General features: G+C 40.6%; 1 protein-coding gene across 1 annotated transcript; it reads left to right on the top strand.

Annotated features, from left to right (window-relative positions):
* Positions 1–215: 215 nt before the first annotated feature.
* Positions 216–2319, top strand: LOC147421469 (uncharacterized). The gene is made up of 5 exons (XM_086502467.1): positions 216–848; positions 1295–1348; positions 1381–1666; positions 1758–2119; positions 2197–2319. The coding sequence occupies exons 1-5, from the start codon at positions 216–218 to the stop codon at positions 2317–2319; spliced, it is 1458 nt and encodes a 485-aa protein (XP_086358593.1).
* Positions 2320–21351: the final 19032 nt, after the last annotated feature.

The raw sequence follows: 21351 nt of genomic DNA, 5'->3' as shown, positions 1-21351 counted from the left end.
CGAACGAGGGCGTCACACTGACTGCATCAACTAGAGCAGCGGCCGCTCGCCCTAGCAGCCTTGCAACTACAGTCCACTATCAATTTAGGATCCCTTGTTCTAAGCAACATTTTCCACAAGCAATTCATCCAACAGATGAAATATTTGTCGCTATACATGGTGCCAACGTCATTATCATAGATGAGATATCAATGCTAACGAGTACAATCTTTAATATGGTCATTCACCAGATAGTTAACATCACCAACGGAACACTTCTTGACCCATTCAGTCAGAAGCTCATATTGCTTTTTGGGGATTTGGCGCAACTTCCTCCAGTCTGCCATCACCAGGAGCCATTATGCCATGTTTGCAGTATACAAAACTCACCTTACATCGCTACAACCACTACCCACAACATGACCTTCTCATTTCGCCATGCTGCAGACCCCACTTATGTCCAATTCTTGGATATGATCCGTGTCAAGCAACCAACAGAACAACAAATAGAAGAAACGTTGTCACAGTGTGTAATTAATGAAACTGAACTCCTGCGAGTAATCGATGACGCTACTACACTGATATGTACTCATAGAGAAGACGTGTATAAGTACAACAACTTGATTCTGCAAAATTCTTTCTCGGCATCTGATATTGTTGCCATTCCACTGAAAACCAATGCTCTTGACGAACCATTGCTGCAAGAATGGCTCCAAGACAAGGCATTCCATGAGATGGACAATATTGCAATTGGGGCTAGATGTATGATTACAGAAAACATTAACTTGGCTATGGGTGCTGCGAATGGATCCACTTGTCGTATACTTTCCTATTCATACGACAATACCGGTCAAATTGCTGCTATAGAAGTAATGCTACTTTCCACTGATACCACCATGACAATACGAAGGACTAAACATGCTACAGCAATCAATTGCAAATGGTTCCACAAAAGCAAATTCCCTTTGTCACTCGCGTATGCAATCACTGGACACAAATCTCAAGGAGCTACGATATCAAAGAAAGCCATCCTCATTATAAAGCAAGCTTTTGCCCCAGGATTGGCATACGTCATGTTCTCTCGAGTGACAGAAAGACGCCATCTCAAAATATTGAACATCCCAACCCCAAGGATGTTCTGGCTGGCCAGTAGAACTCTCCCCCAATGGTTAGACATTTCCTCGCTTGTCTTTAAACATTTCCTCACTTATTTTTAGACATTTCCTCGCTTTTTTTCACAAACAAGTCCTCTAGCTCTTTCGGTCTTTCATCTCGTAAGCTTAGTGCAATGTGACGACAGTTTTCTTGACTGCAGATTTTCTTCATAGCAAGTAACAACCTCCAGCATCTCCTCATGGACACCGATCAGGTAACCATTCCTCAAATTAATCTATTTTGTAGCTACATTTTATGCCATTCAATATGTACAAAACTCAACCATCATATTTCTCTTTCTCTGTCATTCAGATATTCGATAAATTCTTCAACATCGCAGCTACCTCAAAACCAAAAAACAATTATTCTACATACCCATCTTCAAATCAAATGCGCCTAGCAAATATGGCTGGCGAGGCTCTGAGTGCATTCATCGAAGGGTTCCGCACGACTCAACTGCTCCACTCATACATCAATAAATGCAGCAATCGAAACAAAGAATATAGAAATAACGAGCTAAAGCTGGCAATAGGTACTTCGAGCTCTTCATATTCTCGTTTTGCAAACACTAAAAGTTAACAAATTTGGTTGCTTCTACAACATCTATCCTTCTTTTTCTACAGGGTTACAAAAAGAGATACTGCTATCGCTGGGCATTGAGTTCGATGAGTCAAACAAACTATTGCTAGACACAGAAGCCCAAGAAATACTGAACACAAAGATTGCTGGTATCACCACCTATGCAATCGAGATGCTACACTACGGTTACAAAATTGCCCTCGAGAAATTGGTCGTTCTCGACAAGAATACAGCAAGCCAGGCACTTTCCAACATGGTCAAAGAGTTTGGGAACGAATTCAAAGGCAATGAGAGAGCAATCTTAACTGATGAGAAATTCACATGGCATTTTAATAGGGACCTTTTTCATGCCCGGTTCGGTCAGACAACTGATTCATTTCAAAAGCTTGAACCACTACATGTAACCGTATGCACCCCTTATACAATATAATTATTTGATTATTATCTGATTACATACTAGTTCATCACATCACTTCAGTGCAGGACATCGACAACGAAACCAACAAGGAGATCCCCAACATCATAACAACTTCACAAGAGGAAGCAGCACGTTCCGACGCTGTTCCAACTCCCAAAAGACAACGACAGATGAAGAGAACTACGTAGTTTACTCCATTAGGTGCAAAATCAATAACCGTGTTTATATAGGCATGACATTCGATTTTGAAGCTACGAAAAGAGCACACATGGCAGATCCACCAAAACGGATGAAACATGATGTGTCGTCCTTTCCCCCATTTTGTCAAAACTTTGAGTTTCATGTACTGCAAAATACACACGATAGGAGCACTGCTATTGCACTGGAAGCACAAGAGATAATTACTCAAGATGCAACGTCCACGAAAGGATACAATAATTTGAAGGGACATCCTCCAAACTGCAAGAAATACTATTATTTAAAACACCATAGAAAAATATAGCGTGCAATGAAACTTAATCTTTGTTCTGAGGTAGCATCTCCCATTCAGTTCTCTCTTCTGTATTCAATCACTTCTCAAGAGTCTTTTCCTCTAATATCTGTGGTAATTTTTATGTTATGCTTCTCTATTATCTATGAGACTTTCTTTATGTTGTGTTCTATTCAGGTTATGTTCTGCAATTTTTTTCCCGATATCATATTATGTTTAGCTTATGTTCTTGCTTTCCTCTACATGAACATCATTCAGCTTTCAAATTTTAGGATTCAATTGCTACATGTGCTGCAGCTCAATGACTGATCACCATACTAGTCCGTCCACATTACCTAGATGTCTTGCAATAACATCAAGAGAAACAGACAATCCATTCCAGCAACCCCATGTCTAATACTTCTACAAAAAATTATCAGCTAATAAGAGACAAATCATGTAGCAACAACTTATATATTTTACAAAAAAAATTATAAATGTACAAATGCTGTCTTCAACATATTAAACAACACAAAACAACAACTGCATTAGGTTATAACACTTGTTCTGGACATCCACCAAGGTTGATAATATATTATTTTTTGAAAAAAACAAGAAAATATAGTTGCGAACTTATGCCATCTTCATTTAATTGCTTTGTTCATTGTCTTTGTCATATAACGTTAATCATTGGCTACAACAATGTCTTTCTTTTTTCATTCAGATTGTGACAGACTTGACTACTTATCAGCTTCTTTGATTTAAATGCTTTTTCTTTTCAGTTTTCAATGGGTAGGCCGATCCCAGCTGATCTGATCGAGCAGCAGCCTGAATTTGAGATTGCAATGTATAAGTTGCAATACTGTCTTTACCCACATTTGCAAGAGCGGGTGCTCAGACACTACATGCATAAATGGACTGAGTTCATTCCATGGTCAGTTCAACCACCTACCCCATGGCATCCACATTACATCACTTGGAACACATTCGGTCAAGAAATCACCATCGACATCGCCATGCTATCTGGTTGCTCCACAAAACACCATTGTATGTTGTTCGTGCAGATTGCGGACGTGCTCGGCCTAGTCGAGACTATAGAATTGAATTACTCTAACGTGGTCGCCAACCACCTTCAGTCAGCTAAACATTTCGTTTTGCGCTATTTTCCTGTCAACCAGTTAGTCACACGCGCAACTTTGAAGATCATCTTACCGATATAGCCCTTGCTTCGTGCATCACAATCTCCCACTAATATGTGTTGTTACCTACTCCTCCTCCTCTTCTCCACAGAAGTTCTGTCCGTTTCATTGTGAAGAAGTCATTGCATGCTTCATTCAAAGTCTTACCAACTCCCGTTTGCTTAGTTCCATTCTTGATTCATCAACTTTTTACTATACTATTTCCAGTGACAAGATTTGAGCAAAACAAATAATAAGCTCTCCCTGGCTCTCTCTTTTATAAAAAAAAGGCCTGCCTCTCTCTCCCTCTCTCTCTCAAAACAAAACAGTACATAAATTCCTGTATATATGAGTGAATTTTGCTAACTAACACTCACATCATTTGTCGACATTAAAATAAGCGCACTCACACACTCCCTCCCTCTCTCTCTCTCTCTAAGCTTTCACTTCTATGTTCTTTTTACTAATGTATATTCTTCTTCAATGCTTCGATGCAAAAAAAATAGTATATACAATGGTGCCCTTGGTCTCCATTCATTTCCATAAACATCCAGGTACCAAATCCATAAACATCCAAGCACCAAAGCAAAGCTCTCTCTAATTGCAATAGTATTCCTTGCTATTGCTTCTCAATAACTCATTCAAACACTCTCCAACTTCATGCCTTCTCCTCCAAAGCTTGGCAATCAAGCTTGGCATTCTAGTTGTAAATGGCAATGATCATGAGACAAACTTAGGAATAAACTATTCACCTCCTCATTATAGTGTCAACATTTTGCATCTTTGAGAAGGCCTACTACTACTACTCTACTACTTGGTCTACTCTCTTCCCGTTATGTGGAATCTTTAGAGATTCCACCAGACACTGCCCTCGAGACATCACATATACAATAAGCTCATTGATTTTAACTACACAATCAAACATGTGAATTTGTATATCACGTATAGGTTTTTACGGTGATCACTCCACCCAAGGTGTGTTGGTAATCCTTTCACAAACCCTTGCATATTAAGAAACATATTGTCTTGTTCTGTTCACCATTATATAACTTCGTTTACTCCTCACAACCCTCTTCTCTTGCCACTTTTCCCCAGACTATTATTTGAGACTACTTTTTTTTCCATCTAATCCAAAGGTGAGATCTTATCAAATCCCCCCAAATAACCCTCTTCCACAAAATTTGAAGAAGCTACTAGCAAAAGAGTACATGGATTTCAAATCATCCTTACCATGGATTACTTCCACCAAGGATGACAAAGCAAAATCTAAAAGCAATAAGGATAAGGCTATTGTTGGAGATATAGGTATTGTTGTTGCTCTTGTTTGTAGTGTGTATCTGTGTGTGTGTGTGAGAGAGAGATGTGTGTGTGTGTGTGTGTGTGTGTGTGTGTGTGAGAGAGAGAGAGAGAGAGAGAGAGAGAGAGAGAGAGAGAGAGAGAGAGAGAGAGAGAGATTACCTAGTGCATTTTGTTTTTGGGAAGGGGGGCCTATCAAGAAGTTGGGGTCATGAAGTAAGGTGCCACGCATGTTGATTGAGATCGAAACAAGTGTATACAATTAACACACCTTTAATAGTTCTTAGTGGAGCATCAAGCAATTTTTTGTTCTTGGTGTTCCAATTGTTTGTGAATCATTCCAGTTTGTTTAGTATGCTACTCAAAGTTGTTGTACACATCATATTATTGAGTCCACCAAAAAACCTTTAAAGCACAAGCTTATCTCTTTAATTTATAAACCAACGTGCACAATTGCAATAATTTTAAGAAAGAGAAGGGCTTTGATTTTTCATTTTTGGCGTTCCATGTGTTTGTGAATTATTCCATTTTGTTGAGTATGCTACTCGTAGTACTTGTCCACATCATATTGTTGAGTCCACCAGAAAACCTTTAAAGCACAAGCTTCTCCCCTCAATGTATAAATCAACTTACACAATGGCAATGACAATAAGGAAGAGAAGGAAAAGTCGTGATAATTTGCAAGTGCAAGGGTTTTATCCTTTTTTCTAATAGCAAAATTCACACTAGTGAGTAGGTCTTATTGATAGAGCCAAAAAATTACAAATTCTTGCCATGCTCGTGATGAGATATGACTCCTTAAAAGCATCAAAGATACATCACTTGACAGTGAAAAAGCCCACAGAATGAAAAAGCCCACCCTTTCACCCATGCAAGTGTGTGATTGCGGCACCCATGGTTCTAGTCCACCCTTCGGAGTTTCTTTGTTTTCCAATGGAGAAGTACCATTTTATCTTTGACTATCTACGAGAACTTATCTATTTCTATGGAGCTCTTAAAGAATCCACAATTTCTTGCCTTCCAAACGTGTTTGAAGTAGTAATATCTCATGACTTGCATAGTGATGAGCAATGCATGGTTCTTGAACACCTTTCCTCCCATGAAGAGATTGTTCTTGAAGAATCCTCTTTTCCAGGTTCTTTGGATCCATTTGCAGATCTTTCCTACACGCCCACATATGGTCAGGTACTCCTTGAAAAGGTGACGGAGCTCTTCACAAGCCGATCTGTATTGCGAGCATCTATCTATACCAATTTCCATGGCAACTGCTTCACTCCAGTCGACATGGCTCCCCAAAGTACCTTCCATAAGAAAACTTCTATCCCATGCGGCCACTGAGGGTTCCATATATTCTTCATGACTGTCTCCCATCTTGAGACTCAATTTAAGCCTAAACGCTTGTTAACAGGAAGAACCAATCCTTTGAGGCCCTAAGGGCAAGATATACATCCTTATTTTGTAGCTTTAGGAAATGTCTATTCATTCGCCACTGCCAAGCTGTCCACCTAAACTTGGATTCATAGTTTGGTAGATACCATTTGTTAGGCTACTCAAGGGCTCTATTGTGTAAACTTTTTGTCCTACTGAATTTGAACTGTCGAGCTACTTGCTTTGTTCCTCTCTAGCAGCTCCTGCTATAGTCCTAGAGTATGCTCTTGTTATTAAGTTTTTGAACAACTTCCCTCAAAAGATGGGTAAGAAAGATGCCTCTAGCCTTGGAGGGCCAAGGTGACCAATGACATATAGAATTGTGGAAGTACCTTGACATCTCTCCCCATTCCATGGATTCTATTGCTCAGCTGTATTTTTGAGTGAGCTCCTCTATCGTATCCACAGGTTTTAGGACGACCCAATGAGGGGTTGCAAGGCTTTTATCCTCAATATATAAACTAGATTCTCTCTTATTTATCTCTCTTTTAAAATCGTGATGATTAGAAGGAAGAAAAGAGAAAGCCATGATATTTTCTTTCTAAATGGCAATGATCATGACACAAACTTAGGAATAAACTATTCACCTCCTTATTATAGTGTCAACATTTTGCATCTTTGAGAAGGCCTACTACTAGTACTCTACTACTTGGTCTACTCTCTTCCCGTTATGTGGAATCTTTAGAGATTCCACCAGACACTGCCCTCGAGGCATCACATATACAATAAGCACATTAATTTTAACTACACAATCAAACATGTGAATTTGTGCATCACGTATAGGTTTTTACGGTGATCACTCCACCTAAGGTGTTAGAAAATAAGGCGTAGCTAAATAGATAATTGAGTAGATTAATTAATGGAGAGAGACAGATTTACATACACGAGATTATAGAGTAGAGAGAGAGAGAGAGAGTACACACGATATACGTGGTTCACCCAATGTGGGCTACGTCCACGGGAAAGCAGCCACTCAATGGCTTTAGTACTTCAAAACAAGAAGTAATTTACAAAGGGATTATACCCTTAATGGAGCTCTCGCCTTGCTTCACTCTCACCACCTCACACTCACCTTGTTGCATCAACTTCACACTATGAAATGTGTGTAGAAATGGCCTCCTTTTATAGGCCAAAAGGGCTGCCCTCTCTTATGAGAGACAGCCATGTGTAGCCTCCCTTGTGCGAATAAGTCCAAATCGGACCCTCCAATCCGCCCATGTGTGGCCGCCCTTGAGAAGGCAAGTCCGCTTTTAAATTCGGCCACCGGCCACCGGCCATTGACTTCCGACCACCGGCCACCGGTCATTGACTTCCGACCACCGGCCACCGGCCAACCGACCGGTTGTTTTCTGACCACTTTCCGACCGCCGTCCGGCCATAATATTCCGGCGAAAAAAGTCTCAGGGGCCTCCGCCCCCGAGGCCTTTAAAGTTGCCCCTGATTCTTGTCCGTGAAAATTTTGGTTTCCGGTGAGTGATTTTCCTTCACGCACGATGGCTTCTCCTCATAATGGGGGCCTTACAAATGTGCGCTTTTACCACAGAAAATTACAAGGGTAAATCAGGCTCCATACTTAACAATCTCCCACTTGGAGACTGATCTCCAAACCAAACCTGTGACTGCTTTCCATTCTGGCTTCTTATCCTTGAATGCCGATTGAAGATGAGCAAAAGCTCAACTTCTCCTTGTTGACCACCTTTGTAAACATGTCTGCAGGATTTTCACTTGTATGCACCTTTCCTAGCTTTAGTTGTCCCTCTTCCAAAAGAGTGCGTATGAAGTGATATCTCACCTCAATGTGCTTTGTCCTTGAATGAAAGGCTGAATTCTTCGCAAGATGGATAGCGCTTTGGCTATCACTGTACAAGACACAATTGTCTTGTTTGAATCCAAGCTCTTCTAAGAATCTGTGAAGCCACAAAATTTCTTTGCTTGCCTCCGTCATTGCTACATACTCTGCTTCCGTGGTAGAAAGTGAAACCACTTTCTGCAGCTTTGAAGCCCAGCTTACTGCTGTGCCTCCAACCGTGAACACATAGCCAGTAGTGCTCCTTCGAGTATCTTTATCACCTGCCATATCTGCATCAGCATACCCTTCTAGAAAAATATCAGTTCCTCCAAAATACAAAGCATTTGTTGTTGTCCCTTTTAGATACCTAAGTATCCACTTCACAGCTTGCCAATGCTCTTTACCTGGGTTGTCCATGAACCTACTCACAACTCCCACTGCATGTGCAATGTCTGGCCTTGTCCAGACCATAGCATACATTAGAGAACCTACCGCTGCAGCATATGGAACTTTAGACATATAGGCTATCTCCTCTTGTGTCTTTGGACACATATCCTTCGTTAGTTTAAAATGACCAGCCAAAGGTGTAGAAACTGGTTTTGCATTTTGCATTGCAAACCTTTCTAGTACCTTCTTGATGTAATCTTCTTGAGATAGCTTTATTGTTTTCTTCGTCCTGTCCCTTGATATTTTCATACCAAGTATCCTCTTTGCAGCACCTAAATCTTTCATTGAAAAAGATTTGGACAGCTCCTCTTTTAGGTCTTTGATGTCCTGCATGTTAGCACTTGCAATCAACATGTTATCAACATACAACATTAGGATGATGAATTTCCCATCTCCCAAATTCTTCGTGTAGACGCAGTGATCCGAGTTGCATCTTGTGAATCCATGATCCAACATCCATCGATCAAACTTCAAGTACCATTGTCTTGATGCTTGCTTTAAACCATACAAGCTCTTCTTTAATCTGCAAACCATTTTCTCCTTACCTTTTACTTCATACCCCTTTGGTTGAAGCATGTAGATTTCCTCCTCTAAGTCACCGTGAGGGAATGCCGTATTTACATCCATTTGCTTGAGATTTAGATCATGAGCAGCCACAAGGCTTAAGACAAGCCTAATTGAGTTCATTTTTACAACAGGAGAAAATATTTCATTGAAGTCAATACCTTTCTTTTGAGAAAAACCTTTTACCACAAGCCTAGACTTGTACCTTTTCTTCCCTTCTTCTTCCTTTATCTTGTACACCCATTTGTTTTGAAGTGCCCACTTACCTTTAGGCAACTCAACCAACTCCCATGTTTGGTTGTAATGTAGTGAGTCCATCTCCACTTGCATGCTCTTCGTCCATTCTTCTTTGGATTCATGTTGCATAGCTTCTTCATATGATTCCGGCTCTCCAGAATCTGAGATCAAGAGATGGTTGAAGGAAGGAACAAACCTTTCTGGAGGTCTACTTGCTCTTGTAGATCTTCGGGGAATAGGTTGAGGCTCCTCATTTGGTTGACGTTGTTGCACATTGTCACCGTTTGCAGTCCTTGAGTCTTCACCATCCTCAAGCTCCATGTACTCATCACCTGTTTCTTTTGTTTGTTTTCTTTCCAAGTAATCTTTGTACATATTTTGTTCGTTAAAAATTACATCCCTACTCCTTAAGATTTTACCATCTTCAGGATTCCATAGGCGATACCCAAAGTCTCCTTCTCCATAGCCAATGAAGAAACACTTTTTGGACTTTGCATCTAACTTTGATCTTAGGCTTCTATCTATGTGCATGAAAGCCTCACACCCAAACACTTTGAGAAATGCATAATTCACCGGTTTACCTGTCCATGCCTCTTCTGGAACTCCCCCATCCAATGCCGTTGAGGGTGACCGATTGATTAAGTACACAGACGTACTTACAGCTTCCGCCCAAAGCTCAAGCGGTAGGCCTGCATGTAGCCGCATGCTTCGTGCTCGTTCCATGATTGTCATGTTCATCCTTTCCGAAATCCCATTTTGTTGAGGTGTCCTTGGGGTTGTCCTTTGCCTCCAAATGCCATTGCTAGCACAAAAGCTTTCAAAAGCTTGGCTGCAATATTCGCCTCCATTGTCGGATCTGAGGCATTTAACCTTGGTACCTGTTTCATTCTCCACAAAGGCTTTCCACCTTTGAAATATGGAAAATACATCGGATTTATTCTTCATGACATAAACCCATGTTTTTCTAGTCGCATCGTCTATGAATGTTACATAGTACAATGAGCCACCAAGTGATGGTGTACTTGCAGGACCCCAAACATCAGAATGAACCAACTCAAGTTTTTTATTTTTTCTTTCATTTCCTAATTTTTGAAATTTTACCCTCTTTTGTTTACCATAAACACAATCTTCACAGAACTCTAAGTCCACTTCTTTCAAACCTGGTAGAAGCTTCTTTGTTTGAAGGATTTGCATTCCTTTGGCACTCATATGCCCAAGTCGGTAGTGCCACACCGCACTGTCAACTTCTGTAGTTGCTGCACAAGCTGAAGGTTGCGTGCTAACAGCACACAAGTAAAGTGTACCGACTTTTTCACCCTTGGCAACCACCAAAGATCCCTTTGAGATCTTCCACTGTTTGTTTCCGAATGCAATGTTGTGACCTTCATCGTCCAATTGTCCTGTAGAGATCAAATTTTTGCGAAGAGAAGGAACATGCCTAACATCTTTAAGCTTCCATTCATTTCCGTTAGCAGTTTTGATAGAAACTGTACCTTTGCCGACAATCTCACAAGCTTCATCATCTCCCAAGTATACATACCCAAAATTACCTTTGGTGTAGTCTTGGAAATGTTGCTTGTGTGGTGTCGCATGGAATGAAGCCCCGTAATCTACTATCCAGGAATTAGACACATTGTCTAATGAGAGAATTAGAGCATCTTGCTCTACTTTACCTGCCACATTGGCCTCCGATGTTGGCTTGTTGTCTTGAGACTCTGTCTCCTTCTTCTTCTTGGACCAGCAATCCTTCTTGACGTGGCCCTTCTTGCCGCAGTTCCAACATTCAAGAACTGACTTTGTGCGTGACTTGCTCCGCCTTGAGCGATCACGACCCTTTTGGTTTTTGAACCTCTCCTTAGGCCTTCCTCTTGTTTCCACTGATAGTGCAGCACTTGAAAATTCTCCTGTGCTTCTCCTTCGCATTTCCTCGCTTAGGAGAACACCCACAACATCATCAAACTTAAGAGTATTTGTTCTAGAGATAGAATTACTTACAGCCATCACAAGGCTGTCCCAACTATCCGGTAGAGATGATAGTATAAGGAGAGCTCGCACTTTGTCATCGAAATTGATTTTCACTGATCGAAGTTGACTTATGTTTGTGTTAAAGTCATTTAGGTGTTCTGCAACTGAACCATTCTCTGCCATCTTTAGATTGAACAAGTGCTTCATAAGAAATACCTTATTGGATGCCGATGGTTTCTCGTAGAAGTCGTCAAGTGACTTCATCAAGTCCTCGGTGGTCTTCATCTCCGAAACATTGAAGGCCACCGTTGACGCCAAGCTTAACCGGATTGTTCCCAGTGCCTTTCGATCAAGGACAATCCATGCTTCATCTGCCATTGTTGCGGGCTTCTTCGCAAGACCGCCTAGTGGCAAATAGAGGTCCTTCTGGTAGAGATAGTCTTCAATCTGCATCTTCCAATGTTGGTAGTTTTTGCCGTTGAACTTCTCAATCTTGAGCTTCCCTTCCTCCGCCATAACTCCCACTCAATTCAAGGAATCTTTTCCTTGAGATAATTTAGCTAAGAGCAAACCTTGCTCTGATACCAGTTGTTAGAAAATAAGGCGTAGCTAAATAGATAATTGAGTAGATTAATTAATGGAGAGAGACAGATTTACATACACGAGATTATAGAGTAGAGAGAGAGAGAGAGAGTACACACGATATACGTGGTTCACCCAATGTGAGCTACGTCCACAGGAAAGCAGCCACTCAATGGCTTTAGTACTTCAAAACAAGAAGTAATTTACAAAGGGATTATACCCTTAATGGAGCTCCCGCCTTGCTTCACTCTCACCACCTCACACTCACCTTGTTGCATCAACTTCACACTATGAAATGTGTGTAGAAATGGCCTCCTTTTATAGGCCAAAAGGGCAGCCCTCTCTTATGAGAGACAGCCATGTGTAGCCGCCCTTGTGCGAATAAGTCCAAATCGGACCCTCCAATCCGCCCATGTGTGGCCGCCCTTGAGAAGGCAAGTCCGCTTTTGAATTCGGCCACCGGCCATTGAATTCGGCCACCGGCCACCGGCCATTGACTTCCGACCACCGGCCACCGGTCATTGACTTCCGGCCACCGGCCATTGACTTCCGACCACCGGCCACCGGTCATTGACTTCCGACCACCGGCCACTGGCCAACCGACCGATTGTTTTCTGACCACTTTCCGACCGCCGTCCGGCCATAATATTCCGGCGAAAAGGAATATTGAGTCCACCAAAAAACCTTTAAAGCACAAGCTTATCTCTTTAATTTATAAACCAACGTGCACAATTGCAATAATTTCAAGAAAGAGAAGGGCTTTGATTTTTCATTTTTGGCGTTCCATGTGTTTGTGAATTATTCCATTTTGTTGAGTATGCTACTCGTAGTACTTGTCCACATCATATTGTTGAGTCCACCAGAAAACCTTTAAAGCACAAGCTTCTCCCCTCAATGTATAAATCGACTTACACAATTGCAATGACAATAAGGAAGAGAAGGAAAAGTTGTGATAATTTGCAAGTGCAAGGCTTTTATCCTTTTTTTTCTGATAGCAAAATTCACAATAGTGAGTAGGTCTTATTGATAAGGCCAAAAAATTACAAATTCTCGCCATGCTCGTGATGAGCTATGACTCCTTAAAAGCATCAAAGATACATCAATTGAACGTGTTGCACCCCACATAATGAAAAAGCCCACCCTTTCACCCATGCGAGTGTGTCATTGCGGCACCCATGGTTCTAGGCCACCCTTCAGAGTTTCTTTGTTTTCCAATGGAAAAATACCCTTTTATCTTTGACTATCTACGAGAACTTATCTATTTCTATGGGGCTCTCAAAGATTCCACAATTTCTTGCCTTCCAAACGTGTTTGAAGTAGTAATATCTCATGACTTGCATAGCGATGAGCAATGCATGGTTCTGGAACACCTTTCCTCCTATGAAGAGATTGTTCTTGAAGAATCCTCTTTTCCAGGTTCTCGGGATCCACTCGAAGATCTTTCCTACACGCCCAAATATCGTCAGGTACTCCTTGAAAAGGTGAGGGAGATCTTCACAAGCCGATCTGTATTGCGAGCATCTATCTATACCAATTTCCATGGCAACTGCTTCACTCCAATCGACATGGCTCCCCAAAGTACCTTCCATAAGAAAACTTCCATCCCATGCGGCCACTGAGGGTTCCATATATTCTTCATGACTGTCTCTCATCTTGAGACTCGGTTTAAGCCTAAACGCTTGTTAACAGGAAGAACCAATCCTTTGAGGCCATAAGGGCAAGGTATACATCCTAACTTTGTGGCCACCGCCAAGCTGTCCACCTAAACTTGGATTCATAGTTTGGTAGATACCATTTGTTAGGCTACTCAAGGGCTCTATTGTGTAAACTTTTTGTCCCACTGAAGTTGAACTGTCGAGCTACTTGCTTTGTTCCTCTCTAGCAGCTCCTGCTATAGTCCTAGAGTTTGCCCTTGTTATTAAGTTTTTTAACAACTTCCCTCCAAAAATGGGTAAGAAAGATGCCTCTAGCCTTGGAGGGCCAAGGTGGCCAATGAGATATAGAATTGTGGAAGCACCTTGACATCTCTCCCCATTCCATGGATTCTATTGCTCAGCTGCATTTTTGAGCGAGCTCCTCTATCATATCCACAAGTTTTAGGACGACCCAATGAGGGGTTGCAAGGCTTTTATCCTCAATATATAAACTAGATTCTCTCTTATTTATATCTCTTTTAAAATCGTGATGATTAAAAGGAAGAAAAGAGAAAGCCATGATATTTTCTTTGTAAATGGCAATGATCATGAGACAAACTTAGGAATAAACTATTCACCTCCTCGTTACAGTGTCAACATTTTGCATCTTTGAGAATGCCTACTACTACTACTACTACTCGGTCTACTCTCTTCCCGCTATGTGGAATCTTTAAAGATTCCACCAGACACTGCCCTCGAGGCATCACATATACAATAAGCTCATTGATTTTAACTCCACAATCAAACATGTGAATTTGTGCATCACGTATAGGTTTTCACGGTGATCACTCCACCTAAGGTGTGTTGGTAATCCTCTCACAAACCTTTGCATATTAAAAAACATATTGTCTTGTTCTGTTCACCCTTGCATAACTTCATTTACTCCTCACAACCCTCTTCTCTTGCCACTTTTCCCCATACCATTATTTGAGACTACTTCTTTTTCCATCTAATCCAAAGGTGGGATCTTATGAAATCCCCCCAAATAACCCTTTTCCACGAAATTTGAAGAAGCTACTAGCAAAAGAGTACATGGATTTCAAATCATCCTTACCATGGATTACTTCCACCAAGGATGACAAAGAAAAACCTAAAAGCAAAAAGGATAAGGCTATTGTTGCATATATAGGTATTGTTGTTGCTCTTGTTTGTAGTGTGTGTAAGAGAGAGAGATGTGTGTGTGTGTGTGTGTGTGTGTGTGTGAGAGAGAGAGAGAGAGAGAGAGAGAGAGAGAGAGATATTACCTAGTGCATTTTGCTTTTGGGAAGCGGGGCCTATCAAAAAGTTGTTGTACACATCATATTATTGAGTCCACCAAAAAACCTTTAAAGCACAAGCTTATCTCCTTAATGTAGAAACCAACGGGCACAATTGCAATAATTTCAAGAAAGAGAAGGCATTTGATTTTTCATTTTTGGCATTCCATGCATGTGTTTGTGAATTATTCTATTTTGTTGAGTATGTTACTCGTAGTACTTGTCCACATCATATTGTTGAGTCCACCAGAAAACCTTTAAAGCACAAGCTTTTCCCCTCAATGTATAAATCGACTTACACAATTGCAACGACAATAAGGAAGAGAAGGAAAAGTCGTGATAATTTGCAAGTGCAAGGCTTTTATCCTTTTTTTTCTAATAGCAAAATTCACAATAGTGAGTAGGTCTTATTGATAAGGCCAAAAAATTACAAATTCTCGCCATGCTCGTGATGAGCTATGACTCCTTAAAAGCATCAAAGATACATCAATTGAACGTGTTGCACCCCACATAATGAAAAAGCCCACCCTTTCACCCATGCGAGTGTGTCATTGCGGCACCCATGGTTCTAGGCCACCCTTCAGAGTTTCTTTGTTTTCCAATGGAAAAGTACCCTTTTATCTTTGACTATCTACGAGAACTTATCTATTTCTATGGGGCTCTTAAAGATTCCACAATTTCTTGCCTTCCAAACGTGTTTGAAGTAGTAATATCTCATGACTTGCATAGCGATGAGCAACGCATGGTTCTTGAACACCTTTCCTCCTATGAAGAGATTGTTCTTGAAGAATCCTCTTTTCCAGGTTCTTGGGATCCACTCGCAGATCTTTCCTACATGTCCACATATCGTCAGGTACTCCTTGAAAAGGTGAGGGAGATCTTCACAAACCGATCTGTATTGCGAGCATCTATCTATACCAATTTCCATGGCAACTGCTTCACTCCAATCGACATGGCTCCCCAAAGTACCTTCCATAAGAAAACTTCCATCCCATGCGGCCACTGAGGGTTCCATATATTCTTCATGACTGTCTCTCATCTTGAGACTCGGTTTAAGCCTAAACGCTTGTTAACAGGAAGAACCAATCCTTTGAGGCCATAAGGGCAAGGTATACATCCTAACTTTGTGGCCACCGCCAAGCTGTCCACCTAAACTTGGATTCATAGTTTGGTAGATACCATTTGTTAGGCTACTCAAGGGCTCTATTGTGTAAAATTTTTGTCCCACTGAAGTTGAACTGTCGAGCTACTTGCTTTGTTCCTCTCTAGCAGCTCCTGCTATAGTCCTAGAGTTTGCCCTTGTTATTAAGTTTTTTAACAACTTTCCTCCAAAAATGGGTAAGAAAGATGCCTCTAGCCTTGGAGGGCCAAGGTGTCCAATGAGATATAGAATTGTGGAAGCACCTTGACATCTCTCCCCATTCCATGGATTCTATTGCTCAGCTGCATTTTTGAGCGAGCTCCTCTATCATATCCACAAGTTTTAGGACGACCCAATGAGGGGTTGCAAGGCTTTTATCCTCAATATATAAACTAGATTCTCTCTTATTTATCTCTCTTTTAAAATCGTGATGATTAAAAGGAAGAAAAGAGAAATCCATGATATTTTCTTTGTAACTGGCAATGATCATGAGACAAACTTAGGAATAAACTATTCACCTCCTTGTTACAGTGTCAACATTTTGCATCTTTGAGAATGCCTACTACTACTACTACTCCTACTCGGTCTACTCTCTTCCCGCTATGTGGAATCTTTAGAGATTCCACCAGACACTGCCCTCGAGGCATCACATATACAATAAGCTCATTGATTTTAACTCCACAATCAAACATGTGAATTTGTGCATCACGTATAGGTTTTCACGGTGATCACTCCACCTAAGGTGTGTTGGTAATCCTCTCACAAACCTTTGCATATTAAAAAACATATTGTCTTGTTCTGTTCACCCTTGCATAACTTCATTTACTCCTCACAACCCTCTTCTCTTGCCACTTTTCCCCATACCATTATTTGAGACTACTTCTTTTTCCATCTAATCCAAAGGTGGGATCTTATGAAATCCCCCCAAATAACCCTTTTCCACGAAATTTGAAGAAGCTACTAGCAAAAGAGTACATGGATTTCAAATCATCCTTACCATGGATTACTTCCACCAAGGATGACAAAGAAAATCCTAAAAGCAAAAAGGATAAGGCTATTGTTGCATATATAGTTATTGTTGTTGCTCTTGTTTGTAGTGTGTATCTCTGTGTGTGTGAGAGAGAGAGATGTGTGTGTGTGTGTGTGTGTGTGAGAGTGAGTGAGAGAGAGAGAGAGAGAGAGAGAGAGAGAGAGAGAGATATTACCTAGTGCATTTTGCTTTTGGGAAGGGGGGCCCATGAAAAAGTTGGGGTCATGAAGTAAGGTGCCACGCATGTTGATTGAGATCGAAACACGTGTATACAATTAACACACCTTTAATACTTCTTAGTGGAGCATCAAGCAATTTTTCGTTCTTGGTGTTCCAATTGTTTGTGAATCGTTCCATTTTTGTTCAGTATGCTACTCAAAGTTGTTGTACACATCATATTATTGAGTCCACCAAAAAACCTTTAAAGCACAAGCTTATCTCCTTAATGTAGAAACCAACGGGCACAATTGCAATAATTTCAAGAAAGAGAAGGCATTTGATTTTTCATTTTTGGCATTCCATGCATGTGTTTGTGAATTATTCTATTTTGTTGAGTATGTTACTCGTAGTACTTGTCCACATCATATTGTTGAGTCCACCAGAAAACCTTTAAAGCACAAGCTTCTCCCCTCAATGTATAAATCGACTTACACAATTGCAATGACAATAAGGAAGAGAAGGAAAAGTTGTGATAATTTGCAAGTGCAAGGCTTTTATCCTCTTTTTTCTAATAGCAAAATTCACAATAGTGAGTAGGTCTTATTGATAAAGCCAAAAAATTACAAATTCTCGCCATGCTCGTGATGAGCTATGACTCCTTAAAAGCATCAAAGATACATCAATTGAACGTGTTGCACCCCACATAATGAAAAAGCCCACCCTTTCACCCATGCGAGTGTGTCATTGCGGCACCCATGGTTCTAGGCCACCCTTTAGAGTTTCTTTGTTTTCCAATGGAAAAGTACCCTTTTATCTTTGACTATCTACGAGAACTTATCTATTTCTATGGGGCTCTCAAAGATTCCACAATTTCTAGTCCCAAAGTTGGCCCTTGTTATTAAGCTTTTTAGCAATTTCCCCTCCAAAAATGGGTAAGAAGGATGCCTCTAGCTTTGGAGGGCCAAGGTGACCAATGAAATATAGAATTGTGGAACTACCTTGACAGTTGTCCCCATTCCATGGATTCTCTTGCTCTGTTGCATTTTTGAGTAAGCTCTCCTATCGTATCCCCAAGTTTTAGGACATCCCAATGAGGGGTTACAAGGATTTTATCCTCAATGTATAAACTAGATTCTCTCTTATTTATCTCTATGCCAAAATTCTGATGATTAGAAGGAAGAAAAGAAAAATCGAAGATATTTGCTTTGTAAATGATAATGATCATGACACAAACTTTGGAATAAACTATTCACCTCCTCCTTATAGTGTCAACATTTTTCATCTTTGAGGAGGCCTACTGGTACTACTCTACGACTTGGTCTACTCTCTTCCCATTATGTGGAATGGTTAGAGATTCCACCAGATGCTGCACTTGAGGCATCACATAAATAATAAGCTTATTGAATTTACCTACAAAATCATACAAGTGAATTTGTGCATCACGGATAGGTTTTTATGCTGACCACTCCACCCAAGGTGTGTCAGTAATCCTCTCACAAACCCTTTCATATTAAAAAACAAAATGTCTTGCTCTCTTCACTCTTGCATATCTTTGTTTACTCCTCACGGCCCTCGTCTCTTGCCACTTTTCACGAGACTGCTGTTTGAAACTTTACTTTCTTTTTCCATCTGATCCAAAGGGAGGATCTTATGAAATCCCCCCAAACAACCCCCTTCCACAAAATTTGAAGAATTTACTACCAAAAGAGTACATGGATTTCAAATCATCCTCACCATAGATTACTTCCATGAAGGATGACACAGAAAAACCAAAAAGCAATAAGGATACGGCTATTGTTGCAGATATAGGTATTGTTGTTGCTCTTGTTTGTCAGTGTGTGTCTTTATGTGTGTGAGAGAGAGATGTGTGTGTGTGTGTATGAGAGAGAGAGAGAGAGAGAGAGAGAGAGAGAGAGAGAGAGAGAGAGAGAGAGAGAGAGAGAGAGAGAGATTACCTAGTGCATTATGTTTCTGGGAAGGGGGGGTTATCAAAAAGTTAAGGTGATAAAGTGAAGTGCCATGCATGTTGAGATCTAAACCCATGTATACAGTTAGCACGCCTTAAATACTTCTTAGTGGAGCATCAAATGATTTTTCCTTTTTGGTTTTCCAACTCTTTGTGAATCGTTCCAGTTTGTTTAGTATGCTACTCGTAGTACTTGTACAAATCATATTGTTGAGTCCACCAGAAAACCTTTAAAGTAGAAGCTTCTCGGTTTAATGTATAAATCAACTTATACAATTGCAACTCCAATAAGGAAAAGAAGGCAAAGTTGTGATAATTTGCAAGTGCAAGGCTTTTATCTTTTTTTTTTTAATAGCAAAGTTCACAATAGTGAGGAGGTTATATTGGTAAAGACAAAAAATTACTAATTCTTGCCATGCTTGTGATGAGCTATGACTCTTTAAAAGGATCAAAGATACATAATTTGAAAGTGTTGCTACCCTACACAATGAAAAAGCCCATGCAAGTGTGTCATTGTGGCACCCATGGTTCTAGGCCACCCTTCAAAGTTTCTTTGTTTTCCAATGGAGAAATATCCTTTTATCTTAAACTATCTATGAGAACGTAGCTATTTCTATGGAGCTCTGAAAGATTCCACAATTTTTTGCCTTCCAAATGGGTTTGAAGTAGTAATATCTCATGACTTGCATAGCGATGAGCAGTGCATGGCTCTTGAACACCTTCCGTCCCATTAAGAGATTGAATCCTATTTTTAAGGTTCTTTGGACCCATTAGCAGATCTTTCCTCTTTACTACAAGGCCACATATCCTCAGGCACTCCTTGAGAAGCTGAGGGAGCTCCTCAAAGGCCGTTTTGTATTGCGAGCATCTATCTATTCCAATTTCCATGGCAAGTGCTTCACTCCAATCGACATGGATCCCCAAACTGCTTTCCATAAGAAGACTTCCATACCATGCGGCCATTGAGGGTTCCATAAATTCTTCATGACTGTCTCACATCTTGAGCCTGGTCAGTTTAAGCCCAACTGCTTGTTAAGCAGGAAGAACCCATCCTTTGAGGCCATAAGGGCGAGGTATACATCCTTAGTTTGCAGTTTTGGAAATGTCTATTCATTGGCCACTGCCAAGCTGTCCACTTGAACTTGGATTCATAGTTTGGTAGATACCATTTGTAAGGCTACTCAAGGGCTCTACTATGTAAACTTTTTGTCCCACCGAGGTTGAACAGTAGAGCTAGTTCCTTTTTTCCTCTCCAGCAGCTCCTGTTATAATCCCAAAGTTGGCCCTTGTTATTAAGCTTTTTAGCAATTTCCCCTCCAAAAATGGGTAAGAAGGATGCCTCTAGCATTGGAGGGCCAAGGTGACCAATGAAATATAGAATTGTGGAAATACCTTGACAGCTATCCCCATTCCATGGATTCTCTTGCTCTGTTGCATTTTTGAGTGAGCTCTCCTATCGTATCCCCAAGTTTTAGGACATCCCAATGAGGGGTTACAAGGCTTTTATCCTCAATGTATAAACTAGATTCTCTCTTATTTATCTCTATGCCAAAATTGTGATGATTAGAAGGAAGAAAAGAAAAATCGAAGATATTTGCTTTGTAAATGGTAATGATCATGACACAAACCTTGGAATAAACTATTCACCTCCTCATTATAGTGTCAACATTTTGCATCTTTGAGGAGGCCTACTACTACTACTCTACGACTTGGTCTACTCTCTTCCCATTAGGTGGAATCTTTAGAGATTCCACCAGACGCTGCACTCGAGGCATCACATAAATAATAAGCTTATTGAATTTACCTACAAAATCAAACAAGTGAATTTGTGCATCACGGATAGGTTTTTACGCTGACCACTCCACCCAAGGTGTGTCGGTAATCCTCTCACAAACCCCTGCATCTTAAAAAACAAAATGTCTTTGCTGTGTTCACCCTTGCATATCTTTGTTTACTCCTCATAGCCCTCGTCTCTTGCCACTTTTCACGAGACTGCTGTTTGAAACTTTACTTTCTTTT

Source organism: Adiantum capillus-veneris, chromosome 27 (assembly GCF_014529385.1).
Source record: "Adiantum capillus-veneris isolate H3 chromosome 27, ASM1452938v2, whole genome shotgun sequence".
NCBI classification, from domain to species: Eukaryota; Viridiplantae; Streptophyta; class Polypodiopsida; order Polypodiales; family Pteridaceae; genus Adiantum; species Adiantum capillus-veneris.
The sequence above is the reverse complement of the archived record's forward strand: the minus strand, read 5'-3'. Positions and strand labels throughout refer to the sequence as shown.

Excerpts from the sequence above, each read along its gene's own strand:
- LOC147421469 (XM_086502467.1), top strand. The coding sequence starts at position 216 with ATGGTCATTCACCAGATAGTTAACATCACCAACGGAACACTTCTTGAC. Across the intron at positions 1,349-1,380 it reads TCCTCATGGACACCGATCAG|CTACATTTTATGCCATTCAA; the intron begins GTAACCATTCCT and ends TCTATTTTGTAG. Across the intron at positions 2,120-2,196 it reads TTGAACCACTACATGTAACC|GACATCGACAACGAAACCAA; the intron begins GTATGCACCCCT and ends ACTTCAGTGCAG.